The sequence below is a fragment of the Halichondria panicea genome, chromosome 1, assembly GCF_963675165.1.
Source record: "Halichondria panicea chromosome 1, odHalPani1.1, whole genome shotgun sequence".
Lineage (NCBI taxonomy): Eukaryota > Metazoa > Porifera > Demospongiae > Suberitida > Halichondriidae > Halichondria > Halichondria panicea.
Window position 1 is genome coordinate 6,332,737 of NC_087377.1, and position 19,614 is coordinate 6,352,350.

The 19,614-nt window shown below is 39.5% G+C and overlaps 2 protein-coding genes and 1 long non-coding RNA gene across 7 annotated transcripts; 1 reads left to right on the top strand and 2 right to left on the bottom strand.

Moving 5' to 3' along the window:
- Window positions 1–301: 301 nt before the first annotated feature.
- Window positions 302–3,560, bottom strand: LOC135342423 (uncharacterized). Its single transcript, XR_010396878.1, has 5 exons — window positions 3,438–3,560; window positions 2,442–2,665; window positions 2,101–2,251; window positions 1,667–2,042; window positions 302–659 (listed from the first exon to the last, which is right to left on the bottom strand). It is a non-coding gene; the product is annotated as an uncharacterized LOC135342423 (long non-coding RNA).
- A 34-nt stretch (window positions 3,561–3,594) lies between these two features.
- Window positions 3,595–18,933, top strand: LOC135342390 (uncharacterized). Of its 5 annotated transcripts, XM_064539135.1 has the most exons (28): window positions 3,597–3,748; window positions 4,032–4,133; window positions 9,708–10,007; window positions 10,115–10,420; window positions 10,482–10,558; window positions 10,849–11,065; window positions 11,141–11,464; window positions 11,562–11,840; window positions 11,908–11,943; window positions 12,023–12,126; window positions 12,197–12,244; window positions 12,323–12,355; window positions 12,414–12,542; window positions 12,861–12,956; window positions 13,057–13,183; window positions 13,393–13,674; window positions 13,796–13,852; window positions 13,904–14,010; window positions 14,058–14,109; window positions 14,321–14,401; window positions 14,499–14,584; window positions 14,634–14,787; window positions 14,841–14,963; window positions 17,215–17,271; window positions 17,441–17,557; window positions 17,856–17,960; window positions 18,192–18,243; window positions 18,702–18,933. In XM_064539135.1, the coding sequence occupies exons 2-28, from the start codon at window positions 4,058–4,060 to the stop codon at window positions 18,703–18,705; spliced, it is 3,429 nt and encodes a 1,142-aa protein (XP_064395205.1). In that variant the 5' UTR covers window positions 3,597–3,748; window positions 4,032–4,057; the 3' UTR covers window positions 18,706–18,933. The 5 variants fall into 5 exon arrangements, with proteins under 5 accessions (XP_064395198.1, XP_064395205.1, XP_064395193.1 ...); XM_064539128.1 differs by lacking the exon at window positions 18,702–18,933 and having other exon boundaries at window positions 3,595–3,748; window positions 13,799–13,852; window positions 18,110–18,243; XM_064539123.1 differs by lacking the exon at window positions 18,702–18,933 and having other exon boundaries at window positions 18,110–18,235.
- Window positions 5,849–7,244, bottom strand: LOC135342643 (ATP-dependent DNA helicase RecQ-like). The gene is made up of 3 exons (XM_064539438.1): window positions 7,051–7,244; window positions 6,767–6,872; window positions 5,849–6,703 (listed from the first exon to the last, which is right to left on the bottom strand). The coding sequence occupies exons 1-3, from the start codon at window positions 7,241–7,243 to the stop codon at window positions 5,884–5,886; spliced, it is 1,119 nt and encodes a 372-aa protein (XP_064395508.1). The 5' UTR covers window position 7,244; the 3' UTR covers window positions 5,849–5,883.
- Window positions 18,934–19,614: the final 681 nt, after the last annotated feature.

Below are 19,614 nucleotides of genomic sequence, written 5' to 3' on the forward strand. Positions count from 1 at the left end.
TTCTTTATTGTTATTGCATCCTCTTTGCAACAATATGTATATCACAATTTTAACACTGAGTGTTGCTTTACACAAGAGATTTTTGTGCAGCCACCAAATCTTGCGGTTTTGACCTACCCGCATATTAGCCGATGTAAAAAACGGTTCCTCACCCTGTACCAGCTCCAAAGTTTGCATACCAATAGTTTAAAGGCTGATGCGTATTATGTCCAAAAAATTGGACTGTTCTACTGTATATTCATTACTTTACAGCATGTCAAAGTGGGCGTACTTTAGACACCAGCCACATGGTATTTACAAGAGTTCTTCACCAGTACCACTGGTCCAACTTATGGTAAGCTATAAAAACAATGCACACAACAACAAAACTATCAACATAAAATTTAATAGAATAATGAGATCTGCTAGAGATGCTAGAGATGCTGGAAGAGAGTCGCGTCATGTAACTTCAGCAGTACATCCAGGCCGATCATGCGAAGAATGTGTTCTGTGTAAGAAGAAAGACCTGTCCAAGTTTTCCCATCCCAAATCCTGGAAAGATCCTTCCCTGCTGCAGCAACTCCAAGCCACTGAGCCTTCTCTCAATGTACAGCCAGAAAGCTGCATCTGCTTGCTTTGTAGGAGGGATGTGAGCAATGTTAATGATGTTAGCTTCTCACCTAGATGGAGAAAGAATATAGGTATCATGAAACTGATATGTTATATTCCTAATTGTACGAACACTGACATTAAAACCAAGTTAATCGATGTACAACAATTAACACCATTTTTCCCAGTGGGGCACAACGATGCTACCTTTTCCAACGAAGATGGAACTAACAATGTACCAATTTGCTCATATCACTACATGCAATGGTACAGGTACGCACACACAACACATAGTGACTGCAAAACATGTGGAAAACAAATCCGTGACTACAGCAAAAGCCGTCCTGTGCCAGAGCCAGTAGTACTCCAACATTTTCTAAATACTAATACTGAATTCAAAGGCACCTTTCAACCAGATGATCGTGTGTGTTATGCTTGCTATAAGTCTCATCTTATTGCTGTAAAGCACGCTAAGAATGTAGTTACAAGCACAGATGGAGACCTGACAGACCTAATTTCTGAGATAAAGCAGAATCTTCCTAGATTGTCAGATGTTCGCACTTGGGAGAATGTAATAGACTACGCTGTTCACTCACTAGCTATTACAGTTGGTGAAGGCCTTCTAAAACAGACCGCATTTCTACTACCACAAGTGTATTTGAAATTTAAGCTCGAACTAGATTCTATTGCTACAAAATCGGATGTACAAAAGGAGGACAAAAATCTTCACAGTCATACTTGGCTAAGAAGCTGTCTTTCATCTCTGCTACAGCATCATATGGCTTACAGGTGTGCAATTCCAAAATATGGTACACTAATATACCGCTATGGGGGTGATCTTGTACATGCTCTTACCGTAGCTCTCGAGCAAGGAAACACACAGGTTGCGACTACATTTCTTTTTTCAATGGACTAGGTAAAACCACTTTTCTAAAGACATTGCTTGAGTATGCCGAATTCATAACAACAAATACAACCAGCACACCTGGTACACTCACAAATGAGCACAATGGGTATTTATCTTTCTTGCGGCTAGTAGGGTGCGCCTATTTTAAGAAGCACAAGTCAGCATTCTTACCTTCATTTCCAACTCCAATGACCTTGTTCAACTCAGTCCAGTCAGCTAGCAATCACCAACGACATGAGCAATGGCTTGATCTTATACGAGACAGAATATGGGCGAGAATTCAGTACGAGGAGGACATGACACCCTCGCATGAAGCATTGCTTCGACATTGGAAGAGGAGTAGCTGGGTTTCATCTGTCTGGAATCAAGCGGCATCAAACAACATTGTCCATCCACCACTGGAAGACTTCGGCTGGAAAAAGCCTGATCCAAACACCCTCATGATAGATTGGGACAGTGAAAGCAATGTGTCTAGAATCAGACAACAAGTAGCGCTGATTCGGAAAGGCTGTGGCTGTAAAACAGGATGCTCCTCATCACGCTGTAACTGCAAGAAACGTAATGGTTACTGTGGTCCTGGCTGCATATGTACAGGATGCACTAACCTCCCTGTTGAAGCTCTAGCAGCAGAGCAGGAAGACATTGACAGTGCGAGTGACAGTGCAAGTGATGAACAGTCCGACGTCAGCAGTGATATCGATGGTAGTCACTTGGACGTTGAAGTCAACCAACTCATGTGTGATATCTTTGGAGACTCTGAAGGTGAAGATTTATAGCATAGGAGTCAACACACAAACTGAGACACTAACTCTCATTAGTCAATGATTTTTATTATCTATATTACACATGTACATGCTGAAAACCACATGACACTTTCAAGTAGTATAAAATCTAAATGAACAATGGGAACAGCTAGATAGCTATTTATAATATACAATAGACCTACCTGAACAACATTAGCCAGCTATAAAGTTGTGATCAGTTGAGGAACCAAAGTTACAGAAGCAGGAGGAAAGGCACCTACAACACCCTTGTTCCATATACTGGCTTGTAGCTTCGCTCCAGCACGATTCTACACCTTCAACTTGGTATCAATCAGTAGCTCAGATGATACCCTCCACGTTTCTACAGTCACTTCCTATCATGTGACTATTGAATGCCAAGTCAAGCCTAGACTCGCAAGCCACTCCCTTTTCTCTGATTGGACGGGGGCGGGAGAAAAGGGACTGGTGACTCTGGGACACATTTTGTGTCTCTACCAGAATTTGGGTAGAGATTATTCATTGATTTTTCCAGGTGATCCAAAAATTGCGTGAGGTTAAGTAGAATTGCGTAGCCTGCAAAAGTGATCGCGGGCTTCTTAGCTACAGTTTAAGAATGGATGCTAGTGCTAGAAAAGAGAAGATGATGGAGTAATAACATCATCAGGCATTCAGCTAGGATATAGTCATCTAAGACACCAGCAGAGATTAGCTTGTTTTAGTTTTACGTGATGAGAACTGGCAGCCGAAAGTCATTGGTTGCCTAAAGCTTTTAATAACCTGTACAATACAAGACAGATAATGGCAGACGGCAGCAGTTGAATTGAGAGTAGTCAGACTTGTACAAGCTGTCTTAAATCGCTGCCACTCCTCGGTTCAAAGAAGGACTGCCAAGATTTCTACGTTCATCAGCTGTTCCATGCTAATCCACAAGTTGTGGCACAACAGACACTGGTACAAGGATCTATAAAATCAAAAGGCTGGCTAGATAGATCTGTATACTTGTCTTCTGTGTGTCTTTAGCTTTTGACGCATCAGAATAAATTGGATAATTTGCACGTGACATTAATATTTAATAGCATTCCTGATTTACACAAGCTGTAGCCCAGAGTCACCAGTCCCTTTTCTCCCGCCCCCGTCCAATCAGAGAAAAGGGAGTGGCTTGCGAGTCTAAGTCAAGCCCTCCAAAGTCAGAGTCTGTTTTTTGTTTACTCCCCAACATGACGTAATTGGAAATGCATATTTAAGTAACTGCCCTATGTTTTACATGCAACTTCCGGTCTCTGGCCATACGACTGTATCGCCTTTCATTTTTACTGACAAAGAAGAACCCTAAACAGTATTAAAAGACTTCATGGAGATATCGATTCGATAGTAGACTGAGCGCTGTAGGATAGGTCAATATAGGTATACAATCTTATATGTAGACTCTTGTAGATATAGTAAAGCCTAAAGGTTAGTCAACTATAGATCTACCCGGCAAAAGTTACAGGTTTGTAAAGTTTCTATTTATGTTGAGGTTGACATTCATGTTGTCATACTTTGTTTCATATACCATTGGATTCCTTGTTAGAAAAAGCGCTAGAGCTGGTATAAGTCAACCAGCTATAAAAGTCATGTAGAAGTCGCTATAATTATAATAATTATGTATATATATACTCGACTCGTCAACCACATAGAGCATAAATTATAAATGAAACCATAATTGACCACATAACTTCCAGGCCGAAAATAGACTTCAGGTACATACAATAATTTATTTTACATTTATACAGGTACAATCGAGTGGACCAAGGGCAATATGGGGTCACAAGGACTGGTGGCACTCGTGACAGCTGTCGCTTTCATACTATCACATACTGTAATTGTATTGACAGGTGAGAATTAATTATTATTGTAAAGAACTCTGTATCAGTGCAACTGCTGTTTTTTAATGCCGTAGAGTCCAATAAAGGAGGCCAACATTTTTAATTAGGCCAGACGAAGTAAATTGCTTGATTCTCAGGCCCGCTTGCTTCGTTTTTTGCCACCGCTTGCTCCTTTTTAAAATCCTGGCCTAAACGACCTTTGACCTATTTATGCGGGAAGACTTTATTAACAGAGGAGGAGGAACCACTTGACCTTAGATCAATGTCATTGATTTTGTGCCCATGAACAGTCTACACTAAGACTTCATATCACAATTTATATGGGGCCTTATGGGCGTTAATGATATTCATAGACCGCGGTTAGATAGCTAACACAAAATGGTAGTTTCTTTATGAAGAATAACTCTGCAACAATATAATTATAACAAGAAGTAATATTAATGATATAGAGTTGATGCTTAATAAATAAGCTACTGAATGATATAAAAATCAAGCTCTAAAAGTGATTATAGAATGATTATTGAGAGAAACAAAATAAACAATTTCTTAGTTTACAGCAACTTTGATTTCTGGGCAAAATAGTTCTGAGGGAGCTGGACAAGTATAAACAGGCTAGACTATAAGACAACACTGGTAACTACTAGTACAGCTCTTAAAAACACCAATGACTCAGGCTTACATCAGATACAACAAAGTAAACATTGACAAAAATAAGTAACTTCAATTACTTGCCTGCCTGCCACTTGAGTATCCATTTCTTGAAAGTACATAGATAGCTAATAGCATACTTGAAGTTAGTATTTCCAAAGAACTAAGCAGCTAGCACTTGCTAATTTTTTTTATACATAGTCTTGTGCACTGGAACCTGGCTTGCACTCCTGGGCCTGGGTATAGATGCTGGAAATACTGAAAAACTTGTTGCTTTATCCAATTCTAATAGTAAACAGTGACGTCACAGAAACCATAATTAAATATACTGAGCGTTTCTGTAGTACCGTATATCTTCTAATTTATCGGACTTTTTACAGACTTTTATAAAAAATTAATAATGATAAGCAAATTCATTGCATAGCTATAGCAACAGTGACGTCAAACAGTAGTTATAAGCATATTCATCGAAGAAGCATGACAGGAAGTAGCTCTAAACATAGTACAAGCCAGTTAAACTAGGCCTCTCGTGGTATATTTGATTTACGAGTAATCAGATAAACCAGTAGACTCGCAAGCCACTCCCTTTTCTCTGATTGGACGGGGGCGGGAGAAAAGGGACTGGTGACTCTGGGCTACAGCTTGTGTAAATCAGGAATGCTATTACGTAATACTGTCACATGATTGTGCAATTTATTTTTATGCGTACGTACGTTGTACGTAATAATTATTCCGAGTTCAGAGTCAGAGTTGAAATACAATACAGTGCATGTTGGGAAAGCAATCGGACCACTTTTTCACATGATGAATTCATTTGACAAGAACAACAAAGTTTCTTCTGAATCTGGAAAACACAGTACTAGAGGTACAAAGAAGGATTTGGAAGAGATTGTAAAGGAACTTTTTATTAATTCCAAAGTATTTACAGATACAGCAGGCAGAGAGCACAAATTCTTCCCGAAATTTAGACCAAACATTATGAGTGGTATTGACATGATCAAATTAAAGCAATGGATGAATACACGATTTCAGAAGCTTATTACGTATCAGTGAACCATCTTTTATATAATATACTTATTATCATCTTCAATTTATAAATAACGGTTGCGAGCTATTGTGAACATAATATACATTTACACACAGATGTACAAATATCACAGCATTTACAGTTTCCGATACTAAGTTTTCCTGTCTGATCAAAATCCCTCAACAATAGTGTTCTGCGACAAGTGTCTATGTTCTTACAATATTCCTTCATACTTACATCAACACGGTCAAATTTAAAATCATTTCCATTATAATATAAAGTAGCAGTTGCTTTTTTACCATCTCTGCCAGCTCTCCCAGTTTCCTGAATGTAAGATTCAATGTCGTTTGGAGGTCCCCAGTGTATAATTCTTCGAATATTGGAGCAATCCAGTCCCATACCAAATGCTACAGTTGCTACAACAATCTTAAGAGGGCTAGTAACGTTAGTAAAAGACTTGATAATACATTCTTTGACATTCGGTACTGTGCAGGCAGTGAACATATCTACAAGTCTGAACTTTGCTAGGTCTGGGGCTCCAATTGGTTCAACATTTTCACATCCAATTCCGTTCTTTAAAAACAGATAAATATGTGCCACATCATCGTAAGACCGACAAAATATTATCACTCTATCCATTGATAGGCGACAACTTCTCACTTCTTCCACAATTGGTGCAAATGTTTCTTCTATATCACCTTCTTTTCTGTTCACATGGTACTTGATATTAGGCTTGTTTGGAGACACAGACACCACGGTTGGGTTAACCATTGATAGAATTTGACAAATGGCCGTTCGACTACTTAAAGTAGCTGTCGCAGTCAATGCCATTATGTGTACGCTTGCTGGTATTAAACTTCTAACTTCTACTAAATTTGAGAACTCCCTCCTGAATTCAGTTCCCCTTCAACAAAAAAGAGAACGTGAATATAAACATGCACGTACTTCGATTGGGTATGACACTTACCATTTTTTCACACAATGCGCTTCGTCAATGACGAATGCAACCAGTTTGTCCGCAAACACAGGAGACTGAAGCATATCTCTCCATTCGAGATTGCACAAAAGACTTTCTGGACTAAAAAACATCACCTGGTGTTCTCCCATTTTAACCTAGTCACGCTCCATCTCGCTGACATCACCTAACATCAATAAGTATACATGGGGATTTGTTGAGGGTTACTATAGTTATCAACCAGAGATATCTAGATCAACCTGCTATATATAGCGCTATTAATTAAAACTATATACCTGAATAAACTGCTGTGATTCCTCTGGTCCTTATGGCTTCAACTTGATCCTTCATGAGAGAAATCAATGGGCTTATAACTATCACCAGAGATCCACTTGTATTGTACAAGTTGTCAAAAGCTTTAGGCAAAATCCAGTAACACAATGACTTTCCACTGCCAGTGGGGAGGCTGATAAACACATCATTTCCCATCATAAAATGAAACACAGCTAATCTCTGCTGGTCTCTTAGACTACTACCGTATAGCGCGAAATTTTCGAGGCACTTATATTTCGTGGATTGGCCTCTAAAAGCCATTTCGTTGCACAATGTTCGCGGAATGACTGCTTACCGGAAGCCACGCCTTTAAATCTTGCACGTTATAGCAGGTAAAGAACGATTTTCGTGGACTTAATTTTCGTGTAGGATTGCTAACCCACGAAATCCACGAAAATTAAGCCCCTCGAAAATTTCGCGCTATACGGTATATCCCAGCTGAATGGCTGATGTAGTGATTACTTCTTGAATCTTAGACACATCCATTCTAAGAAACCCGCGAGCAATTGTTGCAGGCTACGCAATTCTACTACCTCACGCAATGTTTGAATCACGTGAAGAATAACTATGAATAACCTCTACCCAAATTCTGGTAGAGACACAAAACTGGTCCCAGAGTCACCAGTCCCTTTTCTCCCGCCCCCGTCCAATCAGAGAAAAGGGAGTGGCTTGCGAGTCTAATAAACCAGAGGCGCAGCCGAGTTGGTTTATCAGATTTCTCTCGCGTGTAAATCAAATATACCACTTGAGGCCATAATTTAACTATAACTTAATGCAGGTACGGGAGGGGGTGAAGTGAAATTTTTTGCAATTTGCTCACAATTTCACCTTCAAACTTTCATATTAATGAGTGAATACTGAATACGAAAGAGTTAATACAAAAACTCGTTCAAAATCGTAGGAGCAGGGGGGGCAGCCCAGGCATGCCTGACCAGTATTTCTAGCTTGTCTTTATAGATGTAGTCTACAGTACCAGTAGTCTCTTGTCTAGCTAAATTATGCTTAGCTACTACAAAAACTGGCACTATTTAGAATCTGATGACATCACAATCTATGATTAAGTTCATAGTAATAACTATCTGTTCATGCACTGCACTGGAATCACAATGCGTACCCAGACTGCACTGAGAGTGGAGGGGATAAGGCTGCTTCCTTGCAACTGGCTGGAAAAGTCTGAGATCTGCTCTATGTTGCAGCAGCATGCACAGTTGCAAACATTGCGCAAGGCCTGACTCAGCAACAGCAATAGTTGACCTATGCACTTTAAATTAGTATATGCTTTGTTGAAAGTATAATAGCTAGGCCACACCAAATTAATCTTATTGTTTCACGGATTTTCAATCCATTTTAATTTTAAGATTTTCAATCCACTTCCGTTCGTTGTGACGTCATTGTTTTGCTGACGTTGTTATCCGGATCCGCCAGATACCGGCGGATGGCAAACAGTCGATACCAGACCCACTCTTCGAGGAAGTGCAGCTTGGGATCAGGGCTAGTAACAGCACTTGCCTTAAATTGCGACATCACCTGATTATGTTTCGCCCCCCGCGATATTTATGGATAATTATAAATATCATTATTGCTATGTTTGAAGTGGATTGAAGGAAGTAGATAGAAGATTCGCAAGCACATCTGATAGTATTCTGATGAAAAAAAGGGCTATCTTGCTAGCGTACTTTCAAGAGTACATTATACAAAACAAAATTACTAGCACGTACTTAATTTACAAATTTGCTAAAATAATTAGTACCCGTTGTGATACCGTATAATTATTATCTTCTAATTTATAGCGGACACTTCTAATCACTCTTTTGGGCAATTGTCGTTGTTCTAATACAACAAACACTCCAGTATTTACATTTGTTTGGACAATACCTTGAAAAGTTGAGTTACCATTCATACACGGCAAGTAAGACTTAGAGTGCTGCAGTTAGATAGCTTTGAGTAGCTAGTTTTAGATAGCTAGTGCTACTATTCAGTCGTACCCTGTTCTATTAAACTTAGCTAGCTTGCATGCAGCTGCTTGCTTGTTTTAATTATTCCGGACATTTCGCATGCTCTATAAAAGTCTGTTCCAATTATACTAGGACAATTTCTATTTTTTGCTGTCGGATAAATTAAAAGATATAGGTAGTAACAAGAGTAGATAAGAGTAAGAGTGTTGAACTGCTTGTAACAGCAATTTCCTGCTCCTGCGGCATCACTTGATAGTATCAGTAATAATTAGTTATGTTAGCAACACTTCCCAGAAACCACACATGCTGCGATTGCACAGTTCAGTGCTACAAACCACAGACCACAGTTTACTTAACAGCACTCATTAATTGAATAGTGCCGACGGTGATGACGCATGTCAAGGCAAATGCGGTCCCACGATTACTACAGCAGTTCAACACTCTTACTCTTATCTACTCTTGGTAGTAACAATAGTGACGACAGTGATGCCGCAATTTAAAACAAATGTCGTTCCAGGTTTACTACAGGAGTTCAACACTCTTACTCTTATCTACTCTTGGTGTACTGAATAGGGCTTTATTTAGAGTAACGCAGACACGTACGGTACATTCAATGATTTTTGACACACGATTAGAGTAATTTTTCTTTTAAATTTTGTATGTAGCATCCGAATTTACGATGCAACCAGTATCAGTGGTACAGGCCCAAAGGGTAGATGCAGTGTTCGAGTGTCGATATACTGGAGCACAAAGTTACAATTGGAGACTCAATGGAGAGTTTCCCACTGAGGATACTTATCCACCTGGTGTGACTGCTACCCCATCGACTAATGATACCCCAGCAACACTGACCATCCCAGCCATAGCACATTACAACAACACTGTTGTCCAATGTGAGGCAGTGGTTAGAGACGGACGAGCGTTGATACCCACATTGTCAGTAAATGCTACCTTGCACTTGCAAGGTAATTATGTTGTTGTGTACACTACATGTCCTGTAGTACATACTTCACTATAAACCCTGGCACACAAGTGTACATGTGCATGTGTACTCGATTGTGTGTTTACCCAGGACTTCTTCCTGCTGTCGCTGATCTGGCCGTGAACAATGTTGCTGGGAACTGTTCACAACTCAACGTCACCTGGGATGCTCCCTTCTCCCTGAACTTGACCACTGCTGAACCAGACATACAGTACTGTGTGGATGTGTATAACTTTACTGAGGATAATCTGCTGCAGTCTGAATGTAACATCACTACTACCCAACATCTGTTTGATATAGCCTATCCTATGGGTACTTATAGCTTTTCTGTAACACCACGTAGCAACATTGACGGCAGCTTGAATGGAAGCTCCAGTACAGGACAGTTTAGCTATGGTAAGGTTGATTAGTCGATGTTAATACTGACTGTACATGTGCGTACTTCATTACATGACAGAACCACAAGCAATACCCAGTGAAAAGGTTAATTTCACTACAACCACGGAATTGAGTCCTCTGCGAGTGACATTTCCCGTGAGTTAATACAGCTAGACTACCGTATAGCAGGTAATTTTCGGGGGACAAAATATTCGTGGTTTAGCAGTATTTAGTCATTTCGTGGATAATATTTTCGTGGTTGCTGCTTGCACTGCAGGTAAAGGTAGGCAAGGTCGCTTCATTCGTAGGTAAAATATTCGTGGTCAGACCTTCAAATCACGAATATTTTGCCCCACGAAAATCACCCTCTATACGGTATAATAATAAAAATGTTAGTATTTTGTTTTATATTTGGTGTTGGTGTTATCGTATAATCCTATTTGCAGCTCGAGTGTCGAGTACCAGATATATACTCCGTTCATATTAAGTACATTGATCGAGAAGGTTTGGATTTGTGTTTTTGCTCCACTGATCAGTCAACTGAAGGTTCTGGAATGATTGTGCTTAATCTTAACTGTAGCAGCTGTAGTGTTGAACGCCATCGACGATGTAGCTTGATTGTTAAACAACAAAACACACAGTCAGCTATGACTATGAATATAAGTAAGTACACGTACACGTACATGTACATGTAACAAATCCAATGGCTATTATTAATTTTGAATATTCTTTCCTAAGGTACTCATGATGTGTATAAAGTGACCAATTTAAATATGGAGGAAAATGAAGTTTCAATCACTGTCGACTACCTTCCACAGTCTAATGATACTGGTTTCGTCGCCATTGTGTACTCTGTTGATACCCCTTATGATTTACGCTATAAAGTTGTGTACCGAGATAATACATCATCCACTGTTGGTAACCTTGCTGATCGTGTTTACAAGTTGGCTGTTTTTGATTTGAATGATGTTACGAAACCTGAGAGAAAACTAGTATTTCCGGCTGTATTACCTAACACAATACTGGATAACACTCGATATGGTGCCACTGAACCCAGTACAGGTAAATGTCCATGCATGGATAAATAGTTTATTTATTAATTGTCATAATAATTATTAATGTACAATGTTACATATGCATGTATGCTGTACTCAATCAGGAGGAGAGGATATGAATGCTACTGAAGTGAACAGAATGATTTGTATCAGTTGCCGCTCCAGTTGTGTGGGGATCATTCACTCCCAGTCTGGGATTGACCAAGACAACATCACATTGATTCCACGGACTGTTACTGACTCCGGCCAAAACTGCACTGAAAGCATGTTACAGGGAATTTACTTTGCTGCCATATTCAAACTAATGTCTAATAGACTTAATGAACTGCCATCATACAATACCATGATTTCCATTGGCTCGCCCACTTCTACTACTGCCTCAGGTACGCCACTATCAGATTTGTACATGCATAATTATTATCATACTGTCTTTTGCAAACACTCATACAGATGCTCATACTCCAGCTGTAGAAACAGCCATAGTAGGTGAGCTACAATGTAGACTAAGTTATTATGTTGTCTATCATACTATAATTTTAATGTATACAAACAACAACTCTTGCAGGAGGAATTGTTGTTGCTGCTACTGTAACAGTTGTTTTGATTGCTTTTCTGGTAGTGATTGTGTTTGTTTGGAGAAGGAAGACGCAGGAGAAACATTATGCCTTGGTAATGGATGATTGTATTGAGTTATTGATATTGCAATACATGTACCTTCAATTATGTTTATAAAATGCAGAGTACCAGCCTTCTTGAGAATGTATACGATGTTGATCCCCCTCTAAATGTAAGTGTGCACTGTATTACATGCATAATTATAAGTATTTGTTACTGCTGGTATCTACACTGATACTCCCCTGTATAGAGAGAATATTCCATCCCTTCGGAAGCTGCTGGTGTAAGTATAATTATTTTTGTTGAAATATTGTACTTTATGTACCATCTTACTAATTTAGGGACCTCCTCCAATACCGTATGAGAATGTTGAGCTGATGTCACTGACCGGAGCAACAGAGCCACCAGTGTCCATTGATGAACCTCCACCATCTTACAATGCAGCAGCTACCTCAAAACCGTTCAAACAGGTACATGCAGTTCATGTACAGTACATGAACTTTTTCAAATTGTCTTTACGACACCATAATAAGTTATATGGTTGTAGTACAAATTTTACCATACAACTAAGCACACATACTGTACATGTGTATATAAGCAGGAGCACAGGAGGGGATATGGAGAGTCTTACTACGCAGATTCGCTAGCTATGTACAAATTATGCCATATAATTATGTCAAACCGCTAAGTGCTGCTTTTAATGGACTTTTGTCTATAATAACTGTACACATACATTGTAATGGCTTCCAGTGTGTATGTACGTACTTGTAATTAACCCTCTTTGCCAGCCACATGATCAATCTGTGGAATCAACACTCAAAGACCCCGTGTATGATGTAGCCAACTCATCACATTCACAGAACAAAAACAAAACTGAAATCCCAGTAAGTTCATGTACATGTACATGTAGTTAAATATAAGTATACAAACTGTATGCTATTCTTGGTTATCATCAAATCTTTATCTGTATATCGATCTATACAGGTTGTGTACGCTGATTTGGACGTCAAACCCAAAGCTAATAGTACTCCTCCAATGCAACATCCTGTTGTGTATGCATTAATCGATGAGTGCTCTCTAGCTCCGAGAAGTGTTGAGAATAACACACCGTGTAAGTTATGTGCAAGTGTTTTGACTGCTGTAAACACATTCTTTATATTCTTGTCATACTTCCTTATTGAAACATACAATGTTTATGTTACAACAATTCCTTACGTGACTGGCGAACATGCAATGATTTATTGTCAGTGTGGTGAAATAATTAAGCAGCTTTGCAGCATTTATGTGCATATTCAGTGAAGACTTTTTCTCCCGTCTAAGGCCCTCTCCCTTCATTATCACCCCCTCCAACTGCCGAGTCTGTCCTTGCTGAAATATATCCCATTGGTAATAACTGGGAGGCTTTAGGAGAGGCTCTGGGAATCAAGGAGCACCACCTTGACTCCTTCTCTACTGAGGGCCACGAGCAGGTCTGTCTGCACGACATGATCCTGTACTACTTCACCTTCGGTCCTCGCTCGTGGGAGGACATTGTCAAGGCTTTGTGGGAGATTGGGGAGACAGAGGTGGCAGACAAAATTATCAGGAGTGGAAAGTGTACAGGTACGTTCTTTATAATCTTGGGCCAATTTGAACCACTCCGATGAAAAGCGCATGCACAATTTCCTCTGAAGATAAAGTGTGTACGTGTTACCTCTGTACATCATTTCATCTTCTGCTACAGTAGAGCTTCCGGTCACTTCTCCAACTGAGACCCCACCACCTTTGCCTCCAAGGAATGGTTAGTAAATATTAACATTGTCTGGCAAATACTTTGCTTTTGCGTTTTCAGACACTGCTAAGGCTGCAAGTCATCAGACAGAGGCAGGTGATGACTGGCAAGATGACAGTGCGCAAGAGAGTGACACTCTAAACACTAAAGAACATCAAGTAACACAGGTGCTTACACATGTACATGTATGACTGTATTGTGTTAATTGTTTCAGCAATGTGTACAGCATTCAGCTGACGATCAAGGAGAGTTGGATGAGTATAACTGTGAGTGGCTGAAAAATTTGCCAGGATTCATGCTCGTCATTGTTTGGCATTACGTAATATACTTAATTGTACTTCTACAGTATAATTTATATATTTACAGTACAAAATAATAATTGTGTGTTGCTGTGACAGTACCATGTTTAGTTGGAGGTATGGTATACTGTATGCTTATCAAGTTGTGTTTTGATGCTACATTTAATGCCATGTTTAGCTGGAGTTCACTTCCCTCGATCTACTGGAGTGGGCAATAAATCAGAGGATGGACCCACTGGCAGGAAAAATAACTCACTTGGTAATGAATGTGCATGTAATTTAACTGAACACGTAAAAGTAATTATTGTGTGGGTTGATATCTAGTTTTTTAATGATGGTTTACATGTATTCTTCAGCTTCGACTCTGAATACTATCAACAAAATGCCTTACTTTCCAACCATTTGCAAATCTGCTGTGCATGATCCAATACCTGACAAAGAAGTAAGTTATATGTAGTACAATGCAACCATTATTCATGCACATAATGCAGGAGTCAACTGTCCCTTACTGCACAACAATGATCCACTCTCTTGGTGTGTTTGAGAAGCTAGATGTCCCACGTAACCACAAAGTCAGAGCTCTAGGATATCTCAACAGTGGCCAAAGTGCACTCTTGAAAACCCTGTACCAGCAGAGAATGGCGGGTAAGAATATGCAAGGCAATGGGTGATGTGAAGTTGATGCCTATTCGATTTAGCTGCAGATGAGGTTCACGAAAACAACGTTAGTCACGTTGTACCACAAAATGATGACACGGCTATTGAAAACAACGGGTACACAGTGAAGCAATCTGTCTCAAGTATCCCTCTCCTTACAAGAGGTACATGTATTAATTGTTCTTAGTTCTTGATCAGTCAGGGTTTACCTAGTTAGTTTACGTAGTTCACTAGAAAGTTGTTATTGTAGTTATCATGTGCATGTATACATGGCATGTGTTGCTAGTGTACATTAGACACATCCATAAACATTGAATGTGTGCATGTTGCCTAGATATACTCACATGCAAACCTTACACATCGTGTACAGCTACATTAGTGTGGTCTAGATACTGGGAATGAGTCTGTAAAATATTTGCTCACCTCCGTTCCATGCCCTAACTTTGGTCCTTGTAACCAGCTAAACATTGATTTGTTTATATGCTTCCTGGTCCAAGTATTGTATATGACAACGTGCTGAAAGGCTATAGTAATCTTTCATGAACATATACAGTAGCCCTCAAATAAAAGGTCTCTTTCCGTTTAGCATTTCCGTTTGTACGGAAACGGGATTACGTTAACGGAACGATAGTGCATGTCATATTCAATGACGCACCTTGATTACTACACATCGTTCCATGGGAAAACGTCCTATTTTGCTGAGAACAGGTGTATGCATGCAGAGTATGCAAATTTGGAATAGCTACATGTATACGTGCAAGCGAATAAATAGAGCTAGCAGTAACATACATAAAGTAGTATGTATGAAGCATGGAAGCTGGCTAAGTAGCAAGTAACATGAGCAATGAAATTCTATAGACTCCAGAGGCATGCTGAGAACGGAGCTTTAGTATGGATGAGATATGCACTGTGGACTAGATAGAACCGCAGCAAAGTCAGCCAGCAGAAAAGTAGTCCTGGTCCAGAGTCATCAGTAAAGCCTTCCGAGACAACAAAACCAGTCACAATTTTAGCTTTCTACTCTAGTGACCCTTTTCCATAATTGTTCCTGGTATGGAATCACTTCAGCTACAATAATATGTAGATCTACCTTGAATAAAGGCCGCGTGTAGAGCAGCAACGTGCTTTTAGCTTCTGCTCGCTTTTATAAGACAACAAAGCTTTAACATCAAAATCTGAAAACTAATAACTTGTTGTGTGGAGGCTATCCATGCTGTAAACGCAGGTGAGTAGACTCTCATAATTATTGCAAACAGACAAACCAACAGACTACTATACCCGTGGCCACCCACGCGCACCTCAGGTAACTAGAGGTAGAGCAAACCCCCGGCTGGTGACATGATTTTAAAGAAACCAGAGGAGTGATATAATGCAGTGCATGTAGTATGTATGACTTAGCTGTCTATAGCACAGCAACCCAGGAGCAATAAACTAATAAAACCAGACTGGAGGCATGCTGAAACAATGAGACTAGGATCACCAGCAAGTAAGCCTGGAGTCTTAGAAAAGTATGGCTCCTGGTTCAGAGCAGCAAAGAAGCCAACAAACCAGTCACAATTCTACTACAGTGACCCTTTCTATTGTTCGTGGTACGGGATCACTTCAGCTGCAAATAAGTGCCTCGAATAAAGGCCACGTGCAAGTTTAAGCTTCTAAGCTTTTGCTCGCTCTTTTATTTGACAACGAGGCTTTAACATCAAAATCTGCCACTAATGAAAGCACCACGGGTAACTACGGTGGAGGTGCCTGAGCTACATGTACGTAACATAAAGCTACTATACACAAATTATAATAATTATCATGATGAACATTTTTGCATTAATTTTACTGCATGCAGGAAAAATCCAGAATTACATGGAAACTCAAAGAGTGGGTAATGATTGACCACCATTGTTGTTAAAAACGATCGATGCCAAAAGTTCAAGTCTAAAATTGATGGCTGCATCAACAGACTGATGTCCGTTCTGTTCTGTTGACTGAGTGCAAAAAGCTGAATGGCTGTAGTCTCGCCATCTAGTCTCATCTGCCTCTTGACTAGCTGCTTCACTTGCACAGTAATCTTAGTGGGCCTACTGGAGCTTTCTCTTCTTCTGGTTGTGCCGGTCCAGTATCATATCTGTTGGCAGTGATTCTTTGCTGAAGTTGTTTGGAGATATTATATGTATAGTAGGGGTTTTATAGCCTTTTGTAAAGTTATAATCCTCTGCTTTGTATAATCGTGAATACCATGCATTAGCTGCTCGAGTACACCACACGTAATTCAACCTTACGTTATTACGGATGATTTCTGTACCATTTCTTAATTTTAATGAGGTGCCATTGCATTTCATTTCCGTTACGCCAATGTAAGTACGTGTGTTTTAAAAAAAACGGACAAGGTGTAACAAAACTGATTGAATATTGTCTTTTTTATAGAGGAGACAGTTACAAGAACTCCAAACACCAGTGACATTCAGTCGACCAGGGTTCGAGGTACATACAAGTGTGATAGTGTGATAATAGCAATAGTCATGCAGTAGAATGCATAAATACATTGAACACGGAGTCCTGGTGAGCTTTTTTTTCGTCCTGTATCTGTTTTAGAAAACAGTGGACAATTGTACAATTATAATCATCACCATAAGTATTATCTTATTTTCAGACTTCTCATATTTTCCCTTCCATCCAACAACCTGGGCTTATTTCCAAGGTGTCTGTTTCAAGGGCGTACAACTGCTGGTACAACTGTTGGAGCATGGTTGTATCTTTCAGCCAGAAAGTGAGTGCCTAGATCCCAGGCCATAATTACCTAAATGAGTACTTAAAACTGCCACATTAATAAACATGTAACTATAATTTTACTGGAAAGGGTGTCAATTGAAAAATTGCTTCCAGATAGGCAAACGGGATGACATGCCTCTAATAAATACTATGACTGCATGTGCACATGCTTGTCCGTATGCTAATTTAATGTAAACCACTATCCTTGGCTTATGGGGGTGAAAGCATGTGTCCTGTATCGAATAGTGGACAATTGTACAATTTTGATCATCACCATAATTGTTATCCTATTTCAGACTTGTCATGTATTCTGTTCTATCGAACAATCTGGGCTTATCTTCGAGGTGTCCGTTTCAAAGGCGTACAACTGCTGGAGCATGGTTGTATCTTTCAGCCAGAAAGTAAGTGCCTAGATCCCAGGCCATAATTACCTACATGTAAATGAGTACTTAAGGTTACGGTAAACAGTTTGCTCATGAATGTTCATTATTTCCTTATAATGATTTTTTTGTGAAACTATAAATGCCATGATAGACAGGCCTTCATACAGAACAAATTGACAGGGGGGAGGAATCAACATTTCAGAAAAATAAACAACCAACCAGCCAGTAAACTTTAGCATTTTTCTTCAGTTGTAGGAGCAAGAACTCTTCAAGTCGCCCTCAGGAATATAATAAACTGCTGGTAGGTCACTGTTTAGTTCTTGTTAGAGTCTTTCTTTCTCTAATATTTGACGACTAAAATCGGCTATGACCACAAGATTTTTGCGGTAAAGTTGTGCCGTCCAGTTAGCGTACTGATAGCTAGCAAGCGCTATATTAAGCAGTATAGACACATAAAATAGAAACAATGTCTTTCTTTCTCACAAAAACAAAAAATTAAAACTCACGAATAATTCGTTATTAACAATTAACATGGGAAAATTCCAGATTGAATCCTATGTACCTGTAGTGTTCTCACCATAGTTACATGTGGTTGTCTTAATTAATACTTAACAGGAGTTCATATTCTTGTTAATAATTATAACACAATGCGTATCTATCGGCTTGTATCTTTACAGACCTTGATCAGACATTAATTTAGCTTTGTGTGGCTATAAGCAATTCCACCTTTAATATTATTGTTAATTTGCATAATCATAGGTGATCTCTGAACTTTGAGGACTACGTAAGAAATAAACAAGTGTAAATTTAGCTACAAAGTATTATAGTGTTATTGTTTAAACTCTGTTTTTACCCTCACATTAATTTGCTGCTTCTATTTTGTCATTATTAGTAATCCAAAGCTACACATTCTCTATAATTATACCGTAGAAAAACCTTACTTTTTGCGTTCTGTTAATGATTGTGATGTCATACAAGTACCAGTATCGAAGTATTCAGTGACCATGGGGATAACAATTACTGAGTGACGTCCAGCACTCACTATAGACCTGCCTCGGTGCGCATGCATAATCTCGGTAGAGTACGGTATATAGATCTATACGTATAACCATGCAGGAGTGCATGAAGCACTCCTGGTACAACCATGCAGGAGCCCAGTAGGAAGGAACGGCTATCTATATATAATTAAGTATAATTATAGTTCAATACTTGTTACCCGAGGCGGCCACGGGTCTAGTATTGTAGACTGTTGGTTTGTATAATTATGGGTGTCAGAGGAATGAATGACTCCCCGGTGGGAGTGACCCCCGGTCATTCCTAAGGTGTGGGGGACTCCCCCCAGGAATGAATAACTCCCTATGCGCATGCCCGCCAATGTGACCTGTTTCCATCTTAACAATTTAGTATACTGTATAGTAATTTATTTATTTATTTATTACAGTAGAATGAAAAGCCAGGATAAAGAGCAAGGTATATATAGCAATGAATAGTAGACAGCAAGTGACAGCTGGAATATATACCTATATGCATGTGGATGAAGAGCAAGGTTGCAAGGGAAAGAACTGGAGCCAAGTGCTGAGCTGCAAATCGCCCAAATGTACAATTAAGCACACAATGGGTTGTTACTGTCTGTGGCCTCTATTGAGCAGCAGTGGCAGCAACAACTGTGGTT

What these genes read in the sequence shown, in the direction of transcription:
- LOC135342643 (XM_064539438.1), bottom strand. Translation starts at nt 7,243, where the DNA reads ATGGGAAATGATGTGTTTATCAGCCTCCCCACTGGCAGTGGAAAGTCA. An exon ending in AATCACAGCAGTTTATTCAG is followed by an intron (nt 6,873 to 7,050) that starts GTATATAGTTTT and finishes TTTTTAGTCCAG; the next exon opens with AAAGTCTTTTGTGCAATCTC. An exon ending in GCGCATTGTGTGAAAAAATG is followed by an intron (nt 6,704 to 6,766) that starts GTAAGTGTCATA and finishes TTTTTGTTGAAG; the next exon opens with GGGAACTGAATTCAGGAGGG.
- LOC135342390 (XM_064539123.1), top strand. Translation starts at nt 4,058, where the DNA reads ATGGGGTCACAAGGACTGGTGGCACTCGTGACAGCTGTCGCTTTCATA. An exon ending in AGCTATGACTATGAATATAA is followed by an intron (nt 11,066 to 11,140) that starts GTAAGTACACGT and finishes TTCTTTCCTAAG; the next exon opens with GTACTCATGATGTGTATAAA. An exon ending in ATCCAATACCTGACAAAGAA is followed by an intron (nt 14,585 to 14,633) that starts GTAAGTTATATG and finishes CACATAATGCAG; the next exon opens with GAGTCAACTGTCCCTTACTG.